At 43.9% G+C, this 17471-nt stretch overlaps 3 protein-coding genes across 20 annotated transcripts in view; 1 reads left to right on the top strand and 2 right to left on the bottom strand.

The window, feature by feature from the left end:
* Positions 1 to 1963, bottom strand: part of NT5DC2 (5'-nucleotidase domain containing 2) — a 54096-nt gene extending 52133 nt beyond the window's left edge. The window contains exon 1 of the mRNA XM_010851936.1: positions 1800 to 1963. Coding sequence (XP_010850238.1) covers positions 1800 to 1963 — 164 coding nt within the window. The remainder of the gene's footprint in view (positions 1 to 1799) is intronic.
* On the top strand, positions 1769 to 5056 carry SMIM4 (small integral membrane protein 4). The gene is made up of 2 exons (XM_010851732.1): positions 1769 to 2172; positions 4867 to 5056. Exons 1-2 carry the CDS (start codon positions 2013 to 2015, stop codon positions 4956 to 4958), a joined length of 252 nt encoding a protein of 83 aa, XP_010850034.1. The 5' UTR covers positions 1769 to 2012; the 3' UTR covers positions 4959 to 5056.
* Positions 5057 to 8452: 3396 nt separating this feature from the next.
* Positions 8453 to 17471, bottom strand: part of PBRM1 (polybromo 1) — a 107028-nt gene continuing 98009 nt past the window's right edge. For 16 of the 18 annotated variants that reach the window (XM_010851720.1, XM_010851713.1, XM_010851727.1 and 13 more), the window contains 4 exons: positions 16508 to 16663; positions 13438 to 13508; positions 13107 to 13323; positions 8453 to 11305 (listed from right to left, as the gene is read on the bottom strand). In XM_010851720.1, coding sequence (XP_010850022.1) covers positions 11133 to 11305; positions 13107 to 13323; positions 13438 to 13508; positions 16508 to 16663 — 617 coding nt within the window. In that variant the 3' untranslated portion in view covers positions 8453 to 11132. The remainder of the gene's footprint in view (positions 11306 to 13106; positions 13324 to 13437; positions 13509 to 16507; positions 16664 to 17471) is intronic. The other 2 variants (XM_010851729.1, XM_010851730.1) reach the window with 1 other exon arrangement.

Genomic DNA, 17471 nt, shown 5'->3' with positions numbered 1-17471 from the left:
CCCCTTCCCCCAGTCTCCCGAGAGGTCCAGAAGTCTGCGCCCCTCTGCGGAATCTGCTGAGGCCATGGCGGCTCTTTCTGTCCTCCTCCCGAGAGGTCGGAATACCTAAGAACGGCCGTCCCCGCGAGGCTCCGGACGGCCCGGGCTTGGAAAGGAGAGGGCCAGAGAGCTGCGGGTCTACCTGGGCCCCCCAGTCCTCTTTGTCCCTCTCTGCTACTGGGTCCTCCCGCCCCTTCCTCCACCCTCTGTGTTCCAGACCTCAGATCCTCCGCCGCTTCCCCCAGTTCTGAAACCCGGGTCTTGTTCCCCGCCTCCCGCCCATGACTGGCTATGCCAGGCCGTTTCACTCACTTACCTAGAGAATAAAGAGTTCTTCCCGCGCGCTCCCTGCTGCCAGCCCCACGCTGGGTGAGACCTGGGGACCCGCAGTGCAGCCGACGCCCGCTGAAGCAGCCCCTTCGTTCTCCGGGCTCTGTGTCCACACAGGTGAACCCTATTAACGTGGAGCGAGGCGGAGGGCCAGGGCTGACTGCTCCCGCCTGGTTCCTACCTCAGCAAATGGCCGCACCGACCCGCACCACTCCTCGCTTCCCCACTTGGACCTCTCATGCTCTTCTAGCACTATCAACAGGATTTTCAACAAAATTACTCTTTCCTGCTGGGAAGCACTCTCTACCCGCGTTTATTTCACTCAGATTCGTTATCTGAGTCCTCAAATATCCGTGTCCTGGGCCTTGAGCAGGCCTACCCTGCACCTGGGGCCTTGTCGGTGGAGAGCTAGCTAGACACTGTTTCCTTGAGGTGCTCTCCGCGGTGGCCTCGCCGGCTTTAAGGGTGTGTGTACAGTCTACTATTCCCTGCCCCTTGACTGAGGACCTACAGTGCCAGTCATGTGACGAGTGCTGGCACAGGATAATAGAGGCCATAGGTGGGCCCGTGGGGGTGGGTGGGTGCGGCCCCCGACCCCAGGGCCCCAGTGAACTAGGTGTGTGCTGGGGGTTTGGCCACCTATAAGTCTTGTCTGGGTGGAAGATGGGCGCTCTGTGGCATGCAGCCCGCAGAGCCACCAAGAGAAGCCAGAGTGGGCACCAAGCCGGTGTGTGGACATGGTTTAGTAGGGTTTGCACCAGGAGAAGGCAGGTTATCCAGGCAGCACCTTGGGCCTGGCAGCTCAGCAGCGGGCCCTGCTACCTTCTAGAGTTGCTGCTTGATCTCTCTTTTCCAGCCTGTTTTTATATATTGTGTCTATAATACTAAACTCTCTTACTGATTCTAAGTTTTCATTTGATGTTCTTAGATTGTCTAGTAGTCTGGGAATAACGGTAAGTGCCCCGTACAGGATAGTTTTTATTAATGTTATAGTTGTTTGCCACAAGATGCTTACTTAGACTTTTGTCGTGCTAAAGTTCAGCTTTCAACAGTGCATCTCAAATCCTGTTATTTTTAGAAGTCTAGGCATCAGTTACGATCACGAAGTAAATGCAAGGCGTTGCGTGACTGTATTTTAGAGCATGGTGCAGTACACGTTTAGTAGTACATCAGTGAGCGTCATCACTTCTCTTAGGACTTTAAGAGAAAAGATGGCGGTGGCAGAGTAGGGGGCGCGGCCGCCAACTCTGAGTACCAGCTTGAACAAGGGAGGGCAGGGGGCGGGGCCAGGCCGACGCCACGTGGGAGGTCCCGCCCCTCGGCCCGCCCTGCCTCCAAGAGCAGGAGTATCTGCGCCTGCTGGGCTCGGCTTCATCGAGCATGCGCACTCCGTCACATTCTGATTGGCGGACCCGCGAGTCCCGTCTCACCCTTGGTGGAGGCGGCCCAGGTTCTGGGTCCGGAGCTCAGCGCCCAGCTCCTTACCCTCTTCGGGCTCCACTGTTGACCACTGTGGAGGCGGTGCAAGACTTGGATTGCAAGGCAACCTGGCCGTCGGACTCAGCAAGGACGGGCAGGGCCGCTTTGGTTTCATCCGGGCGCTCCAGCCTTTGTTCCGCCTTACCCTCCTCCAACGACCTCCTATGTCCGGCATGTTTTCCAGGGCCCAGGTGAGGCGGGTTCTGCAGCGGATGCCCGGGAAGCAGCGATTCGGCGTCTACAGGTTCCTGCCCTTCTTTTTTGTCCTCGGAGGAACAATGGAGTGGATCATGATTAAAGTGCGCGTGGGCCAGGAGACCTTTTGTAAGTGGGGGTGCAGCAGCCTCCGTTTCTTTTCAAGCAAGCAGGAGGCGGCAAAGGAACCATTTTGCTGGGAATATTGTTAGGTTGCAGACCTCTCATTCCGCTCAGCGCTGAGCTGCTTTTATCCTGCAGAAGGGCGAGTACTGTCTCCCTCATTGGGGCGTGGACATCCGCCTGGGCTCTCCTACAAGCGGGGCGACAAAGATACATTGGTGTCCAACCTTGAGACCTTCCCTGCACTTAGATGGGAGGGCACGTGACTGCATTCTGGACGCTGTCCTTTCAAGCCTGCCAGTGACACTGGGCCTAAGGAATAGACTTGCCCACAGCATCTAGAAGCGGGATAGAAGGATATGTGTAAGCTCCTAATTGGCACGTCCAAACCCTAGGGAGAGCTGGTCTGCCCTGCTTAAATACCACTGTCTTTACAGGCCAGAGTCATGGGTACCAAGGGCAAGCACTGTAAACAGAGTGCCTGGCATTGCTTTGCTGAGCACTAGCTCTGTATAGGCTAGTTCCTCTTCCAGAAAGACTTCTCTAACTCCTAGGCCCTTTCTGCTTTCTCCCTCTCCAGAAACACGATCACTTGTGAACTGCCAACCCTCTTCTAAAAAATAAATTAGCGGTTTCTAAAGATACTTAATTCTTCTGTTCATCCATTCATTAATATTTAATAACCACCACTTAGAAGACAGAATAAGGCAGAGGGCTCCCCACCCCAGAAGAACACCAATGGGAGAGACAGATCAGTTACTATTAAGTGTAATTACTTGTGAGGGGAAAGTGGAGGGAACATGGGATTCCTGGGTGGGGCACCTGAATTGTACTAGGTGGTGCAGGGAAGGCTGCCTGGAGGAGTGACCATGTCAGGGGGGCCCAAAGATTGTCAGCCAGATGAGGGAAACATTGGTGGTGTTGCAAGTGTCTTCTGCCAGTGGTAAGAGCAAACTTGGGGGCCTTGGTGTGCAAGTATGCTGTGTTTGAGGGACTGAAACAGGTGAGCAGCATGAGGGATGGTGTGGTTTAAAAGGTGCCTGGAGGGGCCACAAAGGGACCAGAGAACCAAGACTGTATCCCAAAGGGACGGAAGAGTTTCAAGCAGCAGGAGGTGAACATATGTGAATGACTTTTTGTGGAAAGCACACTGGCAGGAAGACGTAGGCGTATGGTTGTCCAGGTTTGGGATGGTGGTCTAGACTAGGATGAGATGCTAAGAAGTGGCTAGAGTTGACACTCCAGAGGCAGTACTGACAAGGCCGTGGTGTTTGAGTAGACTCAGGAGATGAGTGGAGGCTTCTGGTGGGGCAGCTGGGGCAGGGGGGAACATAAGCAGAACAGCCCTGGGCTCCATTTTGCCTGTGCTGAGGGGGAGATGGTTATATAGATAGAAGGCACATCTAGGCCTTAGATCTAGGTTAGTGGGTCACTCACATGCAGATTGTGATGAAAGTTAGAGCTTAAGCCCCAACATTTTAAGGGTGACTGAGAGTGGCCAGAGAGGCAAGGAGGGAAACAAGAAGGGTCTTTTATCGTAGAAGACAGGTAGTTTAGGAAGTTCAACTAAGTGGGTGGGAGGTAAGTTTTCTCTCCTCTACCAGGAGACTTGAAGATATGCAAATACTGATCAGGACAGAGCAGGTGGAGGGAGGCTGGATATACCCTGGCCCTTGAGAAGGGAGAGGATGGGATCTGAGCAAGGCCGAGTAGCCCTTGGAAGTCAGTGGGAAGAGTTCTTTACTGACGACTTTTCTCTCTGTGCAGAAAGAGTTCATGGCCATTTGGGGTGAGCGGAGTAGGGTCAGGGCCATGGCTGAAGCAACAGGATTGTCAGGCATCATAGTGGACCCAGTTAGGTCCAACACCCACAGTGCGTAGCAAGCAGAGTGAGGCATGGAGAAGGAAGGAAGTTGCATCAATCTGTAGTTGGGGTTTTGAAGGTGTGTCAAGAAGCTGGTACTAGTAAGAGGGAATTTCAGCTGGTTTGGGCAGTAAGAGAGAACAAGGAGCTGAGGAAGTTGGTAAAGATCCGAGGACAGAAAAGCTGGTAGAAAGGGAGTAGAGGTTGTGGTCAGAACAGAAGGAATTTATTACTTCAGAGGAAACTTGCAAGATGGCAAAAGTTGAGAAGTCAGGATGATGAAGGGGGCTGTTGCTTCTTATCTGTTGGGGATGGTGTCAACTGGGAAGATGGCACAGGACAGGGTCAAGGAATCTGAGCTAAATGCCAGCATTTTCAGAGACTGAAGGGTAGTGACGGACGGCAGATGCCAGGGAAGGCAGTGGCAAATGGCAAGGCCCCGGGAGGAAGAGGGTGGAGAAGCAGCAGCCAAGAACGAGGAGACTGCCCTCACCTCCCTGCCCTGAGTTCCTGGGTGTGACAGAGAGAGCAGCAGAGAGCTGTAGGGTTGGAAGTGCCTGAGAGAGGACAGTTAAGACAGATGACTTCAGAGAGAAGTGAAATTGCTAAGAGCTGTGCTGTGACATGACCCTATCTTTGAGGATGCTGACTCTGACCCTGCTATTGAGAACTTTAACATAGTCCTCATTTAAATCGTGTTTTAAGTTGATTTTGGCATTAAACATTATTGTTGAGATTCAGGTGATAGATCTAGACTACTGGTTAAATTACTCTGATATGTATTTTTAATTCCATAGTTTCTTAAAAAATCTAAATCAAATCTTTGTTTGATACAGATGACGTCTACCGCAGAAAAGCCTCAGAAAGACAGTATCAGAGAAGGCTGCAAGATGCATCAGAGACTGAACTTCAGCAGTCAATAAAGTAAATATCAAACTTCACTACTGCTTTCAACTCCTTTTAAAATGTATTTTTCAGGTCTCTTGTTCTTACACAGAATTGCCTTTATAAACAATTTTTATACTTTTCCTGTCCCTGCTTGAATACTTCCCAAATCACTGATGCACAGCACTTGTGGGAAAATTATTTCCTACTGAAACAACGGACTCTAGTTTGTGAAACATTTCTTAAACAATTCAAGGATGAATCAGGATGCTTTTCAGTGTACCCTAAATTGTGAAGTCCTTTGTTTTAGGTAACCAGGGATAACCTAAGTTAATTTTTTGCTGAACTCAAATTTAATATGAATGAAAGTAAGGTCTCTACTGCAGGGTCATTTAAACGAGGATGACTATGCAGACTGCATTTCTGCCAGCTACCAATTGGTGAACATTTTCCTAGAATGCAAACACACCTTACATTGTTATGAACACCAACAACCCCTTCCCTTGTTTGACTCCACTAATATCAAGGGCTGGACCTCTGTGAGGACTGGGAACCATAGGCTTCACTACCCTCTGTGAGGAAGATGCTGCCTTCATCCAGCTGCTGAAGACACTGCTCCTTCCCCAAAAAAGTGAATTTTCACAGCACTGAGCAACCACAGACTTGAGTTAAATCAGAGGCTCAGGCTATAGGGAGAGTTTGCAATCTAACCCAGAAAAAGTTTGGATCAGGTGGTAGAAAAGCAAAGGCATCTTTCTAGGCTTGGATAACCACATCCAACATCTTTTCAAACAAAAAAATATCTACATATTAAAGAAGACTAAGTTGCAAAATCATTTCTACCTATTCACTCATGAATAAAGAAGCTGATGTTTAAGGCCACAGGTATTATCAAGTTACAGATCTCTGCCACAAATACACTGAAAACTAAGATCATGGCATCTGGGCCCATCACTTCATGGGAAATAGATGGGGAAACAGTGGCTGACTTTATTTTTCTGGGTTCCAAGATCACTGCAGATGGTGATTGCAGTCATGAAATTAAAGGACGCTTACTCCTTGGAAGGAAAGTTATGACCAACCTAGATAGCATATTGAAAAGCAGAGACATTACTTTGTCACCAAAGGTCCGTCTAGTCAATGCTATGGTTTTTCCAGTGGTCATATATGGATGTGAGAGTTGGACTATAAAGAAAGCTGAGCGCCAAAGAATTGATGCTTTTGAACTGTGGTGTTGAAGAAGACTCTTGAGAGTCCCTTGGACTGCAAGGAGATCCAACCAGTCCATCCTAAAGGAAATCAGTCCTGAATATTCATTGGAAGGACTGATGCTGAAGCTGAAACTCCAATACTTCGGCCACCTGATGTGAAGAGCTGACTCATTTGAAAAGATCCTGATGCTGGGAAACACTGAAGGCAGGAAGAGAAGGGGACGACAGAGAATGAGATGGTTGGATGGCATCACTGACTCAATGGACATGGGTTTGGGTGAACTCCAGGAGTTGGTGATGGACAGGGAGGCCTGGCGTGCTGCAGTTCATGGGGTCGCAGAGTCGGACACGACTGAGCGACTGAACTGAACTGAAGGGATTTAAGTCAGTTCATTTATGTTAGAACCAATTTAGTATAAATAAAGAGCCACTCACCACTCACCTCATTAAAGTACTACTGAGCCACTGCTCAGACGTGGCTTGACTATGAAGACCAGTGATGACCAATAGCACCTGGGGGAGGAAGGTAGTCTTCACTTGCACTTTTGTCACAAGAGTTCCTGGTGACCTTAAACCTCATGGTTATTTTAATGACTAGATTATTGCACAATACATTTAAATTGTGGCCTAACTCCATTTTTCCACCCGGCCCCAGTTTTAGAAGTTTAATACTTTGTACATACATAAATATGTAGCATATATACCTTTTACAAAGAGAAGTTGTAAATGCTAGTAAAACCATCAGCTACCTTCTGTGTCTGCTGTGGTTTCCTTCCCGCTTCCATCCCAGAAACAATCTCCAGTCTGAAATTTGTGCCTAACTTCCCTAGAGTTTTCCTCATCATCTTTTTAAAATACAAGTACTGCAGTGCTGATTTAAGACAACAAACCTTTGAAGATGACACAACAATGTCTGACATCAAGGGAAGTAGACTAGCAAAGCAATTACTGTATTAAATTGAAGATACTTTCAAAGCACATTAATTTGGATGGTACAGAACTAATTTTTGTTAAACCATTGTGGAGGCTTTTACCTTTGCCTCAATTTTTTTAAGCCTTCTACTAAAGGAATATGACTATGCACTTATCAGACACTAGGGTTATTTAAGGGAGCTGTAATAGTTTAAAGAGCAATGCTCTTATAAGCAGCTTACAGAAGTGCAGTGCCCCCTACTGTGAACTACACCCACAAAGAACTTACATTTAAAAACCAGGATACTTTAGGATAACAAAAGCTAGAAGTCGATGTCCACTGGGGTGCTGGGGGAACTACCTGGGCTTTGGAACTTCACTTTATCATCTGAATGGATAGGGAAAGGACCCAGGCACAGAGTAAATACTCAATAATGGAGGGCTCTCTGTGTTCATCTAGCAGTCCCATTTTGGAAATCTTGCCTGGATCTCTGAAGTTATAGCAATTCAATTAATCTGTTTTTAGAAGTTTGGATTTTTCACACTGAGTTACTTTTCTTTTTAAAAAAAAGAAAATACACTTGGACCACGGTGTTTTCCAAACCAATTTCTCTCCTAATAAAGTATGTGTGTGCTTTAGTCTTCACACATTTATGCGCAATCCACAAGATGTGCATTCTACATCTATTTGGGGAATAGATAATTTGTTCAGGTCTGAACTTTCATTCAGCTGACCTAGCAGACTTCTGAATGAAGAGGGAATTGAGTAATACTTAGCAGTCTTGCTCAGAGTATGTAGCTGGAATGTTTAACTATACATCAACCATCCTTCACAGTATGTTCATGACCACAGATGGCAGGACAGTCCTAAACTCTTAGGAGAACAGAACCACAGGGATTTGCAAAGTGATATTAGAGGAAAACAGTTGGTTGACTTTACCAACACTTTCTGTTAAAAGTGTGGCCATTTTCTAGGAGCTTATAAGCATGATAAAAGTATTTCCAGGCCATTAGTCTCCTCTGGCCACACATCTACTTGAAATGGGTTACAGTGATTTATGATACAGGACATGCTGCCTTACCTTCCACCATCAGTAACAACTCCCTCTGCGACTTTAACTTCAACCTTTGCTGAGGACATGTTAGGAATCCCTGACTGTCAGTCTGAGAGGTGTGACATGGGCACATCAGGCTGTGGCCTGATTATACTTGGCTTCTGTGTTAATGCAGCCTGAGCCCTGGACCAGGGTCGGGACACTGACTTTTGCCTGTACCTGAGGAGCGCTTTTCCTTTAAATTGGCAGCCGTACCCCTGTCAGCATAAAATCAAGGTTTGCAGGAATTAAACCTGCTTGAAACTAAACATCTGTCTGACACAAGCTTTAACAGAACAACCAAACCTGGTTAATCCCAATCACTTTGCAAACTCCATTTTTATTTGGATTAAAAAGCTTTAGATGAACAAACATATGATACATACATATTGTAAGACTAGTTACCACTTGAACCTTTTTTGATACAGAAGTTAGAATAAACCAAGTTTTAATCAGGTTTGAAAATGTTCAAATTCAAAAGTCAACACCACCAATTTGGAGATTTTACACAAAGAAGAGTCCCCTCTTAATCTTCCTCACAGGAAGAAAAGGAGGAGGGCAGTTCAAAAAACAAAGCAATTCAAGGCCTTTTAAATCAGTTAGCTGACATACTGTTTTAAACCTATAGGTCTTTCCCCCCACATAAACAAAATTCTTTTCCACATGAACTTACATTTTGAAAACATTTAGGCTATTATACTTTCTAAGCCATATCACTACAGTTCCTAAAGCTCACGGAAAAAAAAAAAATGTATAGTTCACGTGTACCTTTTAAAGTCCATACATTTTTTTTTCTTTTTGGAAGATGGCTGACCTCAAATCTTATATCCTAAAATATTAACTGATATTCTCCAAGTCAATATACAGAAAGACATGATTCTAAAATAAATACATAGAGTTTAAAAAACAACAACAACAACAACAACAACAAAACTTCCTTAGGGCCTGCCTCGTGGCCCTCTGGCCCGGCTCTGCACTGCCTTAGGGAAGCCCCTGGCTGGATCTATGGTTCCTACAGCACCTCTAGACAGGGAAGGAGCCTGGAGGAGGAGTGCTCTGGCTTCTACTGCCCCACATAGCCCACAGTGAAGTTTTCAGAGGCTTCCCAAAAGAAGTCTCTTCCAGACCTTAAAAAGGGAAATAAGATGGGTGCATGAAATAAATAAATAACTTAACCAAAATTAAATTTCAGCTTCTTTGGTGTAATTCAAGGATGCCTAGAAATAAAATAATCTGATTGTATTATACAGTCCATGATGAAATGGCCCAAATAACCAGGAACTGAAGATTTCTTTATCTGATTCAGTTGAACAATAAGGTACTGACATACTACTGCAAAACATTTCTTAAAATTCAGAATTATTTAAAATACTTGATGCAAATTGAGATCCAGTGGTTGACTATAAGTAATTAAGATACAAGGACCTTCTGTATTTAAAGTATCTAGATACAAAGAGACTTTTTTCCATTCTGTACTCTTTTGTCCCCATGATTTAGTAAGAATAGTGATTAAATATGCAGGTATTGATTCATACCAGATTAAAAGAAAAAAGTGTCCTCTAAGAATCACTCAATTTACAAATAGCAGTGGAAGCTTCACTACAATGGCAACCATCTTGCTACAACAAAGCAGGTTTCAAAAATGCTGACTGAAATACTGTTCCACGTTTGATGTTTTCTACCTGTCTGAGCATTATATATTGCCTCCAATTGTTTTTTTCCAGGATCATATAAGAGAGACAGGGTCATCAAACCTAAGTGTTTGGGATCTATAATATTCTTTTTAGTGAGCATTTTCTGAAATTATGAGTCCCTTCTGAAATTCAAAAGCACAAGCTACATTTTAAAATTATTTCAGAAAATCTTAAACTTCTGGTTGAGAATTACAACCTGAAACTTTGGAGGAAAAAAGAAAAAAAAGCCACATCTGATGAGGAAATAAAGCATACTAAAACATATTTGCCTATGCAGGCAATTCAGCCTCTTACAATTATGCTTCTGAAACAGCCCATATCCAGTTAATGCACTCCCCTCCCTAAGTTAGGTTAGGTGTTATGTTTAATAAATCACCCTCCAGCACACCTCAATACCTTCTTCAAGATGAACTTCCATTGTTTCAGTGTAAGAGATTTGAAGTTTTAAATCGTCTTAACATGTATAGGCATAAATTGTGAATTCATTATAAAAAGATCAAGAGTACCCTTAAACTTACCTGCCAAGACTAAACATAATTCAGGGTTGTGCACATGTTCTGCAAAGGTAACTGACACTACAGATGTCTAACTCAGAGCAAGAAAAAGTGCTTTCTCCCTCCGGGTGTCCGGGAGATGCACTAGTTACAGAAGACTGCACAGAGCTAACTTCAGATTTCTGAGTTACTAGAGCAAATGTGCCACGTCTGTCAAACATCTATCAAGTAACTAACAACCTTTTACTTTACCTGGAAGAAACAGTTTTTGCAAAAGTGGCTGAAGATATTTAGGCACATGAAACAGACACAAGTACACCCCCTTCTCTAAGATGTAAACTAGGACCAACTTCACATTTCATGTCAACTTAAACTAATCTGTAAACTCTTTTGTATGTGTTTTTTTTTTCCATTTTGTTTGTTATTTAAAAAACAAACAAAAATACCAACCAAAAAAATGAAAAACAAAAACCCCAAGCCAAGACAAAACCTCTGGTGGTTTCAGCTCTATGGCAACAAGTAAAAAGGTAAAACTCCGAGTCTAAATATACAACCAATTATGAAACTGGTTTTAAACGAAGGAAACATATGCAAAAAAAATCTTTGTGTATTTGATAAAGTCAACTTAATATAACAAAAACAAATTGAAATAGCTTATTAAAAGTGTCCTTATATAAAAATGGCCTTGTGATGTACAGTAAAATGCAATAAAAATTGTCATCCTTTTTATCTCCCCCCACCCCCAGTAACTAAAATGGCTACTGTTCCACAAAACTCTTTATGCTTCTATAAAAGAAAAGTAATTGACGTGATTAAAGGTTTTCTAGATTGTATGCTTGGCGAATGTTGAGGGTGTCTCGGAGCATCAGATCCCGAAGGCGCCATAGGGCATCTGCCATGGTGGTGTGGGCCCCTTTACTTTTTAGCCAGTGAGAGGGAAGGCGGCTCTCCTGTTCTTTCGACAGATGGACATCACGTCTTCGAGCTGAAAATGGAAGTGTGGACAGAGAAATGTAAACATCAGTCCTAAGGTCTGACAGACTTATTGAAATGTGAAACATTTGCTGTTTATTAAATATTATGAAATTAACTCTACAGAATATTTCCCAGAAAATTTCATATATTGTTTTATAGGCATCTTGTTTTTTTTTTTTTTTTAAGTTTCTTTTACTTATTTGCCACACACAGTAAAATGCTGGCATGCATATTTGCATGGCACATGGGGTCTTAGTTCCCTGACCAGGGATCGAACCCAGCCCCCTGTAGTGGAAGCCTGGATTCCTAACCACTGGACCACCAGAGAAATCTCTGACATCTTGGTTTTTAGAAAACTATTTTACTTAGGTATGAGTCAACCTAGCCAAGGATGTCTCATTTCATGCTTTACAGTTTAGAAATTTTCTAATTTCTAACAGTTACTTCACAAGAGCTGCACAATGTAACAAAATTACTAGAACTGGGAACATAAGAGTTGCACAAACAGCTAAAAGATCTGACCACTAGTATTTTGTTGTAAGCACTTGTGATATTTAATAACTTCAATACTAACAAAAATTCCTAAAAAGGTAAATGTGAGGAAAGGGAAAACTACTACTCTTAAAAGAAATCAATGATCAAATCTGGCTTAGAAATGAAGGATGAATTGTTGATGTTTAGTCGTCAAGTCATTCTTTTGTGACTCCATGAATTATAGCCCTCCAGGCTCCTCTGTCCATGGAATTTCCCAGGCAAGAATACTGGAGTAGGTTACCATTTCCTTTTTCAGGGGACCTTCCTGACCCTGAGATCAAACCTGCATCTCCTGCATTGGCAGGTGATTTCTTTACCACTGAGCCACCCGGGAAGCCCCTGAAGAATGGATGGAAACTTCTGAATTTCTTTGGAAACTTGGCAAGTTATTTCAGTATGTACTGAAAATATGTTAAGCCTGCTGAACTAAATGAGTAACTTGACAGATTAGAAACATGTCTTCCAATAATACTTTTATCTTTTTTAAAATTTGAGATGAAATAATTTTTAATTTGCCCAAATACATCTATGCTATGCCCAAATGCCTGAAAAGTAGTTGAAAAAATTCAGAATATACTTATTGAGATAGCATTGATGTTTATGATAAAATGAAGCTTTGAAACTCAGCCAAAAAAAAAAAATTTCAGTATATGATATCAATATACAAAACTGCAAAATGCTTCAGCTAAATATATATTTTACTTAAAAAGGCCTTCCTCAGGTTTGGTTCCAGATCACAATAAAGCAAATCGCATTAAATTGTTTCCCAAGTGCAAGTAAAAGTTCCATTTATACTATACCGTAGCCTATTAAGTGTGTTATATAGCGTCAGGTCTAAAAAAGCAACACAGGTACCTTAATTTTAAAAGACTACATTGCTAAAAACTATCAGCCATCATCTGAGCCCTCAGCAGGCTGTAATCATTTTATAATGGTAATGTCAAAGACTGTTGATCACAGATTCACCATAACAATTATAAAAATAATGAAAAAGTTGAAACTATTGTGGAAATTACCAAAATGTTAACAGAAACATGAAGTGGCCACATGCTATTGTAAAAATGGTGGTGAGAGACTTGCTCATGGGGGTGCCACAAACTTTCAATTTGTAAAAAAAAAACCGGTATCTGAGAAGTGTAATAAGGCAAAGTGCAATAAAACAAGGTATGCCTATATAAGAACAATGGATACTTATCCTATAATATGTCAACAGCAGCAAGAGGACTTTGATAAAGCACAGATTTTGAAAAAGCTTCTTCAGAAAGACCTCTCCTTACCTGCCAGAGTCTGGTCCCACTTGCTAATGCTGTTGGACTCAGCACTGAGTCCTTCAATGTATTTTAGGTAGGCCTCTGAGTGGAGAAGCCGTTGGGTCTTCGGCGGGGGAGCCACAAACATGGGTGTTGTTGGCTGCTGTATGACAGGGGGGCCAGCAGGATGTGGGCCAGGATATGGAGGTGGTGCCTGCTGCCCTGGAGGCCCCAGAACACCTACCTGAAAGAGCACAGATAAAGGGTCAGGGGGGAAAAAATACTCAGCCCATGCTCTGAGAAAGAAAGGGTAACTTGAATTCTGTTGAGTCCTAGAAGATCCAATTTGGAGGCTCACCTGCTGTCCATACGGACTTCCACCTGGCGCTGGAGTCCCTACCATAGGGGCCACTCCTTGGTTCATCACACCTATAATTCAGAATTACAGGCACAATTAGAGGTTCTGGGATGAGAAGACTGAAAAACTGTCTGATAAGAAATGTCATTTAAAATGCAAACCTATGATCACTGCCCTGAGTCTTTGTGGACAGGAACCCTAAGCACCCAAAACAGGATGTAGCATCATATAGAAAATTCATGTTCTTTTGTTTTCTAGGTACTCTAAATACAAAGCTAGGAGAGTTTGTCAGATGTACATTAATTACTCATGGCTGAGAAATAATTTGAACTCTGCAGAGAATTCTAATATTTCCCTAGGTAAGCTATAGTCAGAATGCAACTCTATTTTCAAGGCCTTTATCTTTCAACAACAGTTTCCAGCACCTGAAGCCTGTGTTTAATTTCGGCAGTAAGAGCACTGCAACCAGGCTCAGCTGTATGCAGTGTGTTGGGACAGCAGGGGCCTAAGGGAAGAGGCTGTGCAAGTACACACTTCAATGACCTTTGTGGAGGCTGGAGACACATTCCTGCTGTCCCCTCACAGGCTATCAGCACTCTGGTTCTGACTGGAGTCACTGATGTTGGCAGAGAGGGGACACTGCCCTCTGAGAGAGCGGCACTTTGAAAAGGGATCATCTGGAAGCAGGGCAGCCCTTGGTGCTATCACCTCAAATGCAAAATGACAAAGGGAAAGAGAAAGATTCCATGGTCTCACTACATTTGGTCTTTGTATAAACTTCTGGTGACTCCTCACAAGCAATTTCTGTCTCATACGTCCTGGTTGATAATAATGTGATATCCTAAATTTAGCATCTGGAGCTATTTTAATCTCAGGATCATCCATTTTCTAGTCTCATGAAAACAGAGAAACAGGCAAGAGACCCAGTTCGCTAAAAACCAACAAACTATTAATACAATCAAAACCCTGGTGAGATGATGTTTAAACCTTAAACAAGTCCAGCTAGCTGCAGAGAAGGATGAATAAGAGCTAGCTTTGCATTCTATAGTTTCTCTGGATTCAAAATGGTGTATTTTGACCAGGCAGAACTGACTCACTAAGGTTCAGAATTGCTAAATATCAAGAAGTATTACACATCTGTTAAAGAGAAAATAGTAAGTGAAAACAAACTTTCTGTTTACAAAGCAGGGATTTTGATATTCCAAGGGCCCAGAAGGGTACCTGGATCATAAGAGTAGGATCCTAGCGATTATTTGTGAGTGAATGAAGAGGATGCAGTGGGTAAGTTGCTATTCCAGCAACATATTATTAACCTCTGCCCCCCAGGCCCGCCAGGACACTCACGCACTTTATATTTCACAACACTGGGGGCTCCCTGAGCTGTCTGTATCAATCTTTGCAGGGCAGCACAAACAAATCAGCAACCAACCCCCTTTGCTTCCTGGTTACAAATGCCATGCCATGGGGCAGCTGGTGAGACTGTGGGCTGACTCGCCAGAGGAGTTCATGAAACCTCCTCTCCTTGAAGCCTGGTCGGACATGTGTGGGTAAACATTAAGAGAGGATCTTCCCTGTCTCCCTGTCATGAGGTATGTTATGCTTTCTTCAAATGCATTTAGAATCTGGAGAAGGGGGACAGGGAAACATCTGTCCCCCAATACCCACCAAAAGACCAGTTACCTAGAGGGTACTGGACTTAGGTGTGGTTCCTACCAAGTAACACACACACCTGGGGGTCACCTCCAGCCTTGTCTGACTGCTCAGTCAGACACTCTATGCCAAGGGGACAGGGCACAGAATTAAAGCCAACTCTACCTGCCACAGGGGCACACCCATTTTATGACTGACATAGTCCAACTCACTCACAGTCCACCACTTCCATAATGAAACACCCACTCCCACAAACGTTTCTTCCTCTGGTTAGGTCTGCATCAAACATTTCTGGGAGTTGTGGCCATTTTCTAAGTACCACTCACATCACAGAGTGTCACTGGAGACGCTGGGCCAAGCCCCCAGGTTGGCTGACCCTATGTACTGCGGGGCACACCCTGTGAAGCATCGTTTGGAACTCTTCATAGCTGCGGGACTGGTACAGCCAAGACTGTTATAAGCAAATCTAATGTTTCTATATTCTGTCATCTGGGCCAGGTCTTTAGCTAATATTTTGGATAATAGATCAAAGGCTATTCCAAGTTATCCTGAGGCCACTTTCCCTCCAACTAGATTATGTCTAAGGGTTATTTATTTATTTATTTTTTTTGCATATGATGGGAACTGGTGATTTTTCCATTCGTAATAATCTTTCAATTTGCTAATTAATTATAAAGTAAAACTGTACCTATTTCTGAACTCCATTTATATGTTTCTATATGACATAACTTCTGGGCTTCTGCTGACAGACGAACCAGTGTCTACAGTTACCAGGGTGGACTGTGCTGTTCTTTAAATGCTATGTCATGCTTCTTTGAGGACTCAGACACAGAAAACTAGTTCAGTGCAGGTTCTTTCTTCTGTTCCTAGAAGGACTGACTGAAGAGTTTCTGAAGAGTCCTACATTAGCAACTCTGTAATCCCCTTAGAGGGGAGGTGTTGTTTGAAAAGCAAAAGATGGAGCAAGGATTCTATACAAAAGACCCTTTGAGATAAGAACTGAACCAGAGCAAGAAATGGATTCAGGAGCAAAAACTGCTTTTCGTATGTGACTCTGAACTAGCCATTTGGGAAACTTCATTCACTAGAGCAGACCATGACTGTCTAGGCTGAGTCTGCTTTCTAAGCGTATGCCGAACTGTTTGAGGGGTTCCAGAGCGCGCCTCTTGCCCCCTCATCTGCTTAGTCTAGTTTATTGTCATGTGTCCTGTGCTGCTGCTAGGCAGCCAGTGCTCAAGGACAAAGGTGCTGAGCCACCTACTCAACACACAGGACAGGTCCTGCGGCTGAAATCCCTGGGGTTCTCAGTGAGGGAAGGCCTGCCCACATGGGCAGCAGGTACCTCCTGGAACAAATGGCTGAGGGAGAAAAAGAGAGTATGAAGATGAGATTAATGAGTGAATGAGGATGAAGTTCTTACCCGGTGGTGGGATGCCCGGGAGGCCGGGCACACCTGGCGGAAGATGGTGGGGTGGAGGCCCCCCAGGGTGAAGTGGCTGCATGCTGCCCATGCTAACAAGGCCATCAACTGGGCCCTGCAAAGGTGGAAGGCCTGGCGGATAGCCACCCATCATGCCTTGAAGGACACAACAAATTTCAGACATGCATCATTAACATGCAACATGAACTAAGTAATAACAACCCCCCCCCACATGCACTACTAATGAATAAAGCGCCCTTAGTACTGCATGATATAACAATTAGTGCAATTATTTTGTTGCAATAATGAACAAAATAAAACATTACAAATTGAAATATATTTCTGGATGAATTAGTACTTAGTATATTATTATTTGTAGTTATTCTCCCTGGGATAAATACACTGCATGTTTTCAGTTAAATAATAAAGAGAAGTAGTAACAGCCTTCCCAAGGTCATGATTACTGCAAGCTGTTCAAACAGAGTGACCAGTTCTGTCTACTGCGATTCTACTGAACAGTATAAACCCCATCATTCCACTATGCCCACACTCATATGCCTATCACGGGTACACATGAGGGGAAACTGAAATGGAGGAAATGAGGCGCACAGCCCTGATCACAAAGCATGGTTCTCCAGCACGGGGGAAGGTGGGCAAGAAGTTTTTAAGACTTCTGTGTCCATTCCTCCTCCCTTCTAGCCCCACCACTGCTGGTAAGAATGGAGCATGCTTGAGCTTGAGCTGGGGAACAGCTAAGAGTCATCACAATGACTGATGCTTCATCTTTAGATTTCCAAACATGATAAAATAAAGATAAAACCTCCCCCCGCTCCCAGCCCCCCAAGCCAACCTAAGCCCAGGTCACTCAGCAGCTTGTGCGCAGACCTTAGAAGGAACAGCTGGAGAATCAGGCTCTGCTGACATGAGAAAATGCCAATTGTCATCATTGTCTCCAAGCACACAA

Source organism: Bison bison, unplaced genomic scaffold, assembly GCF_000754665.1.
Source record: "Bison bison bison isolate TAMUID 2011002044 unplaced genomic scaffold, Bison_UMD1.0 scf7180017864304, whole genome shotgun sequence".
Taxonomy (NCBI): domain Eukaryota; kingdom Metazoa; phylum Chordata; class Mammalia; order Artiodactyla; family Bovidae; genus Bison; species Bison bison.
Note: the sequence above shows the minus strand (reverse complement) of the source record. Positions and strands in the feature narration are given on the sequence as shown.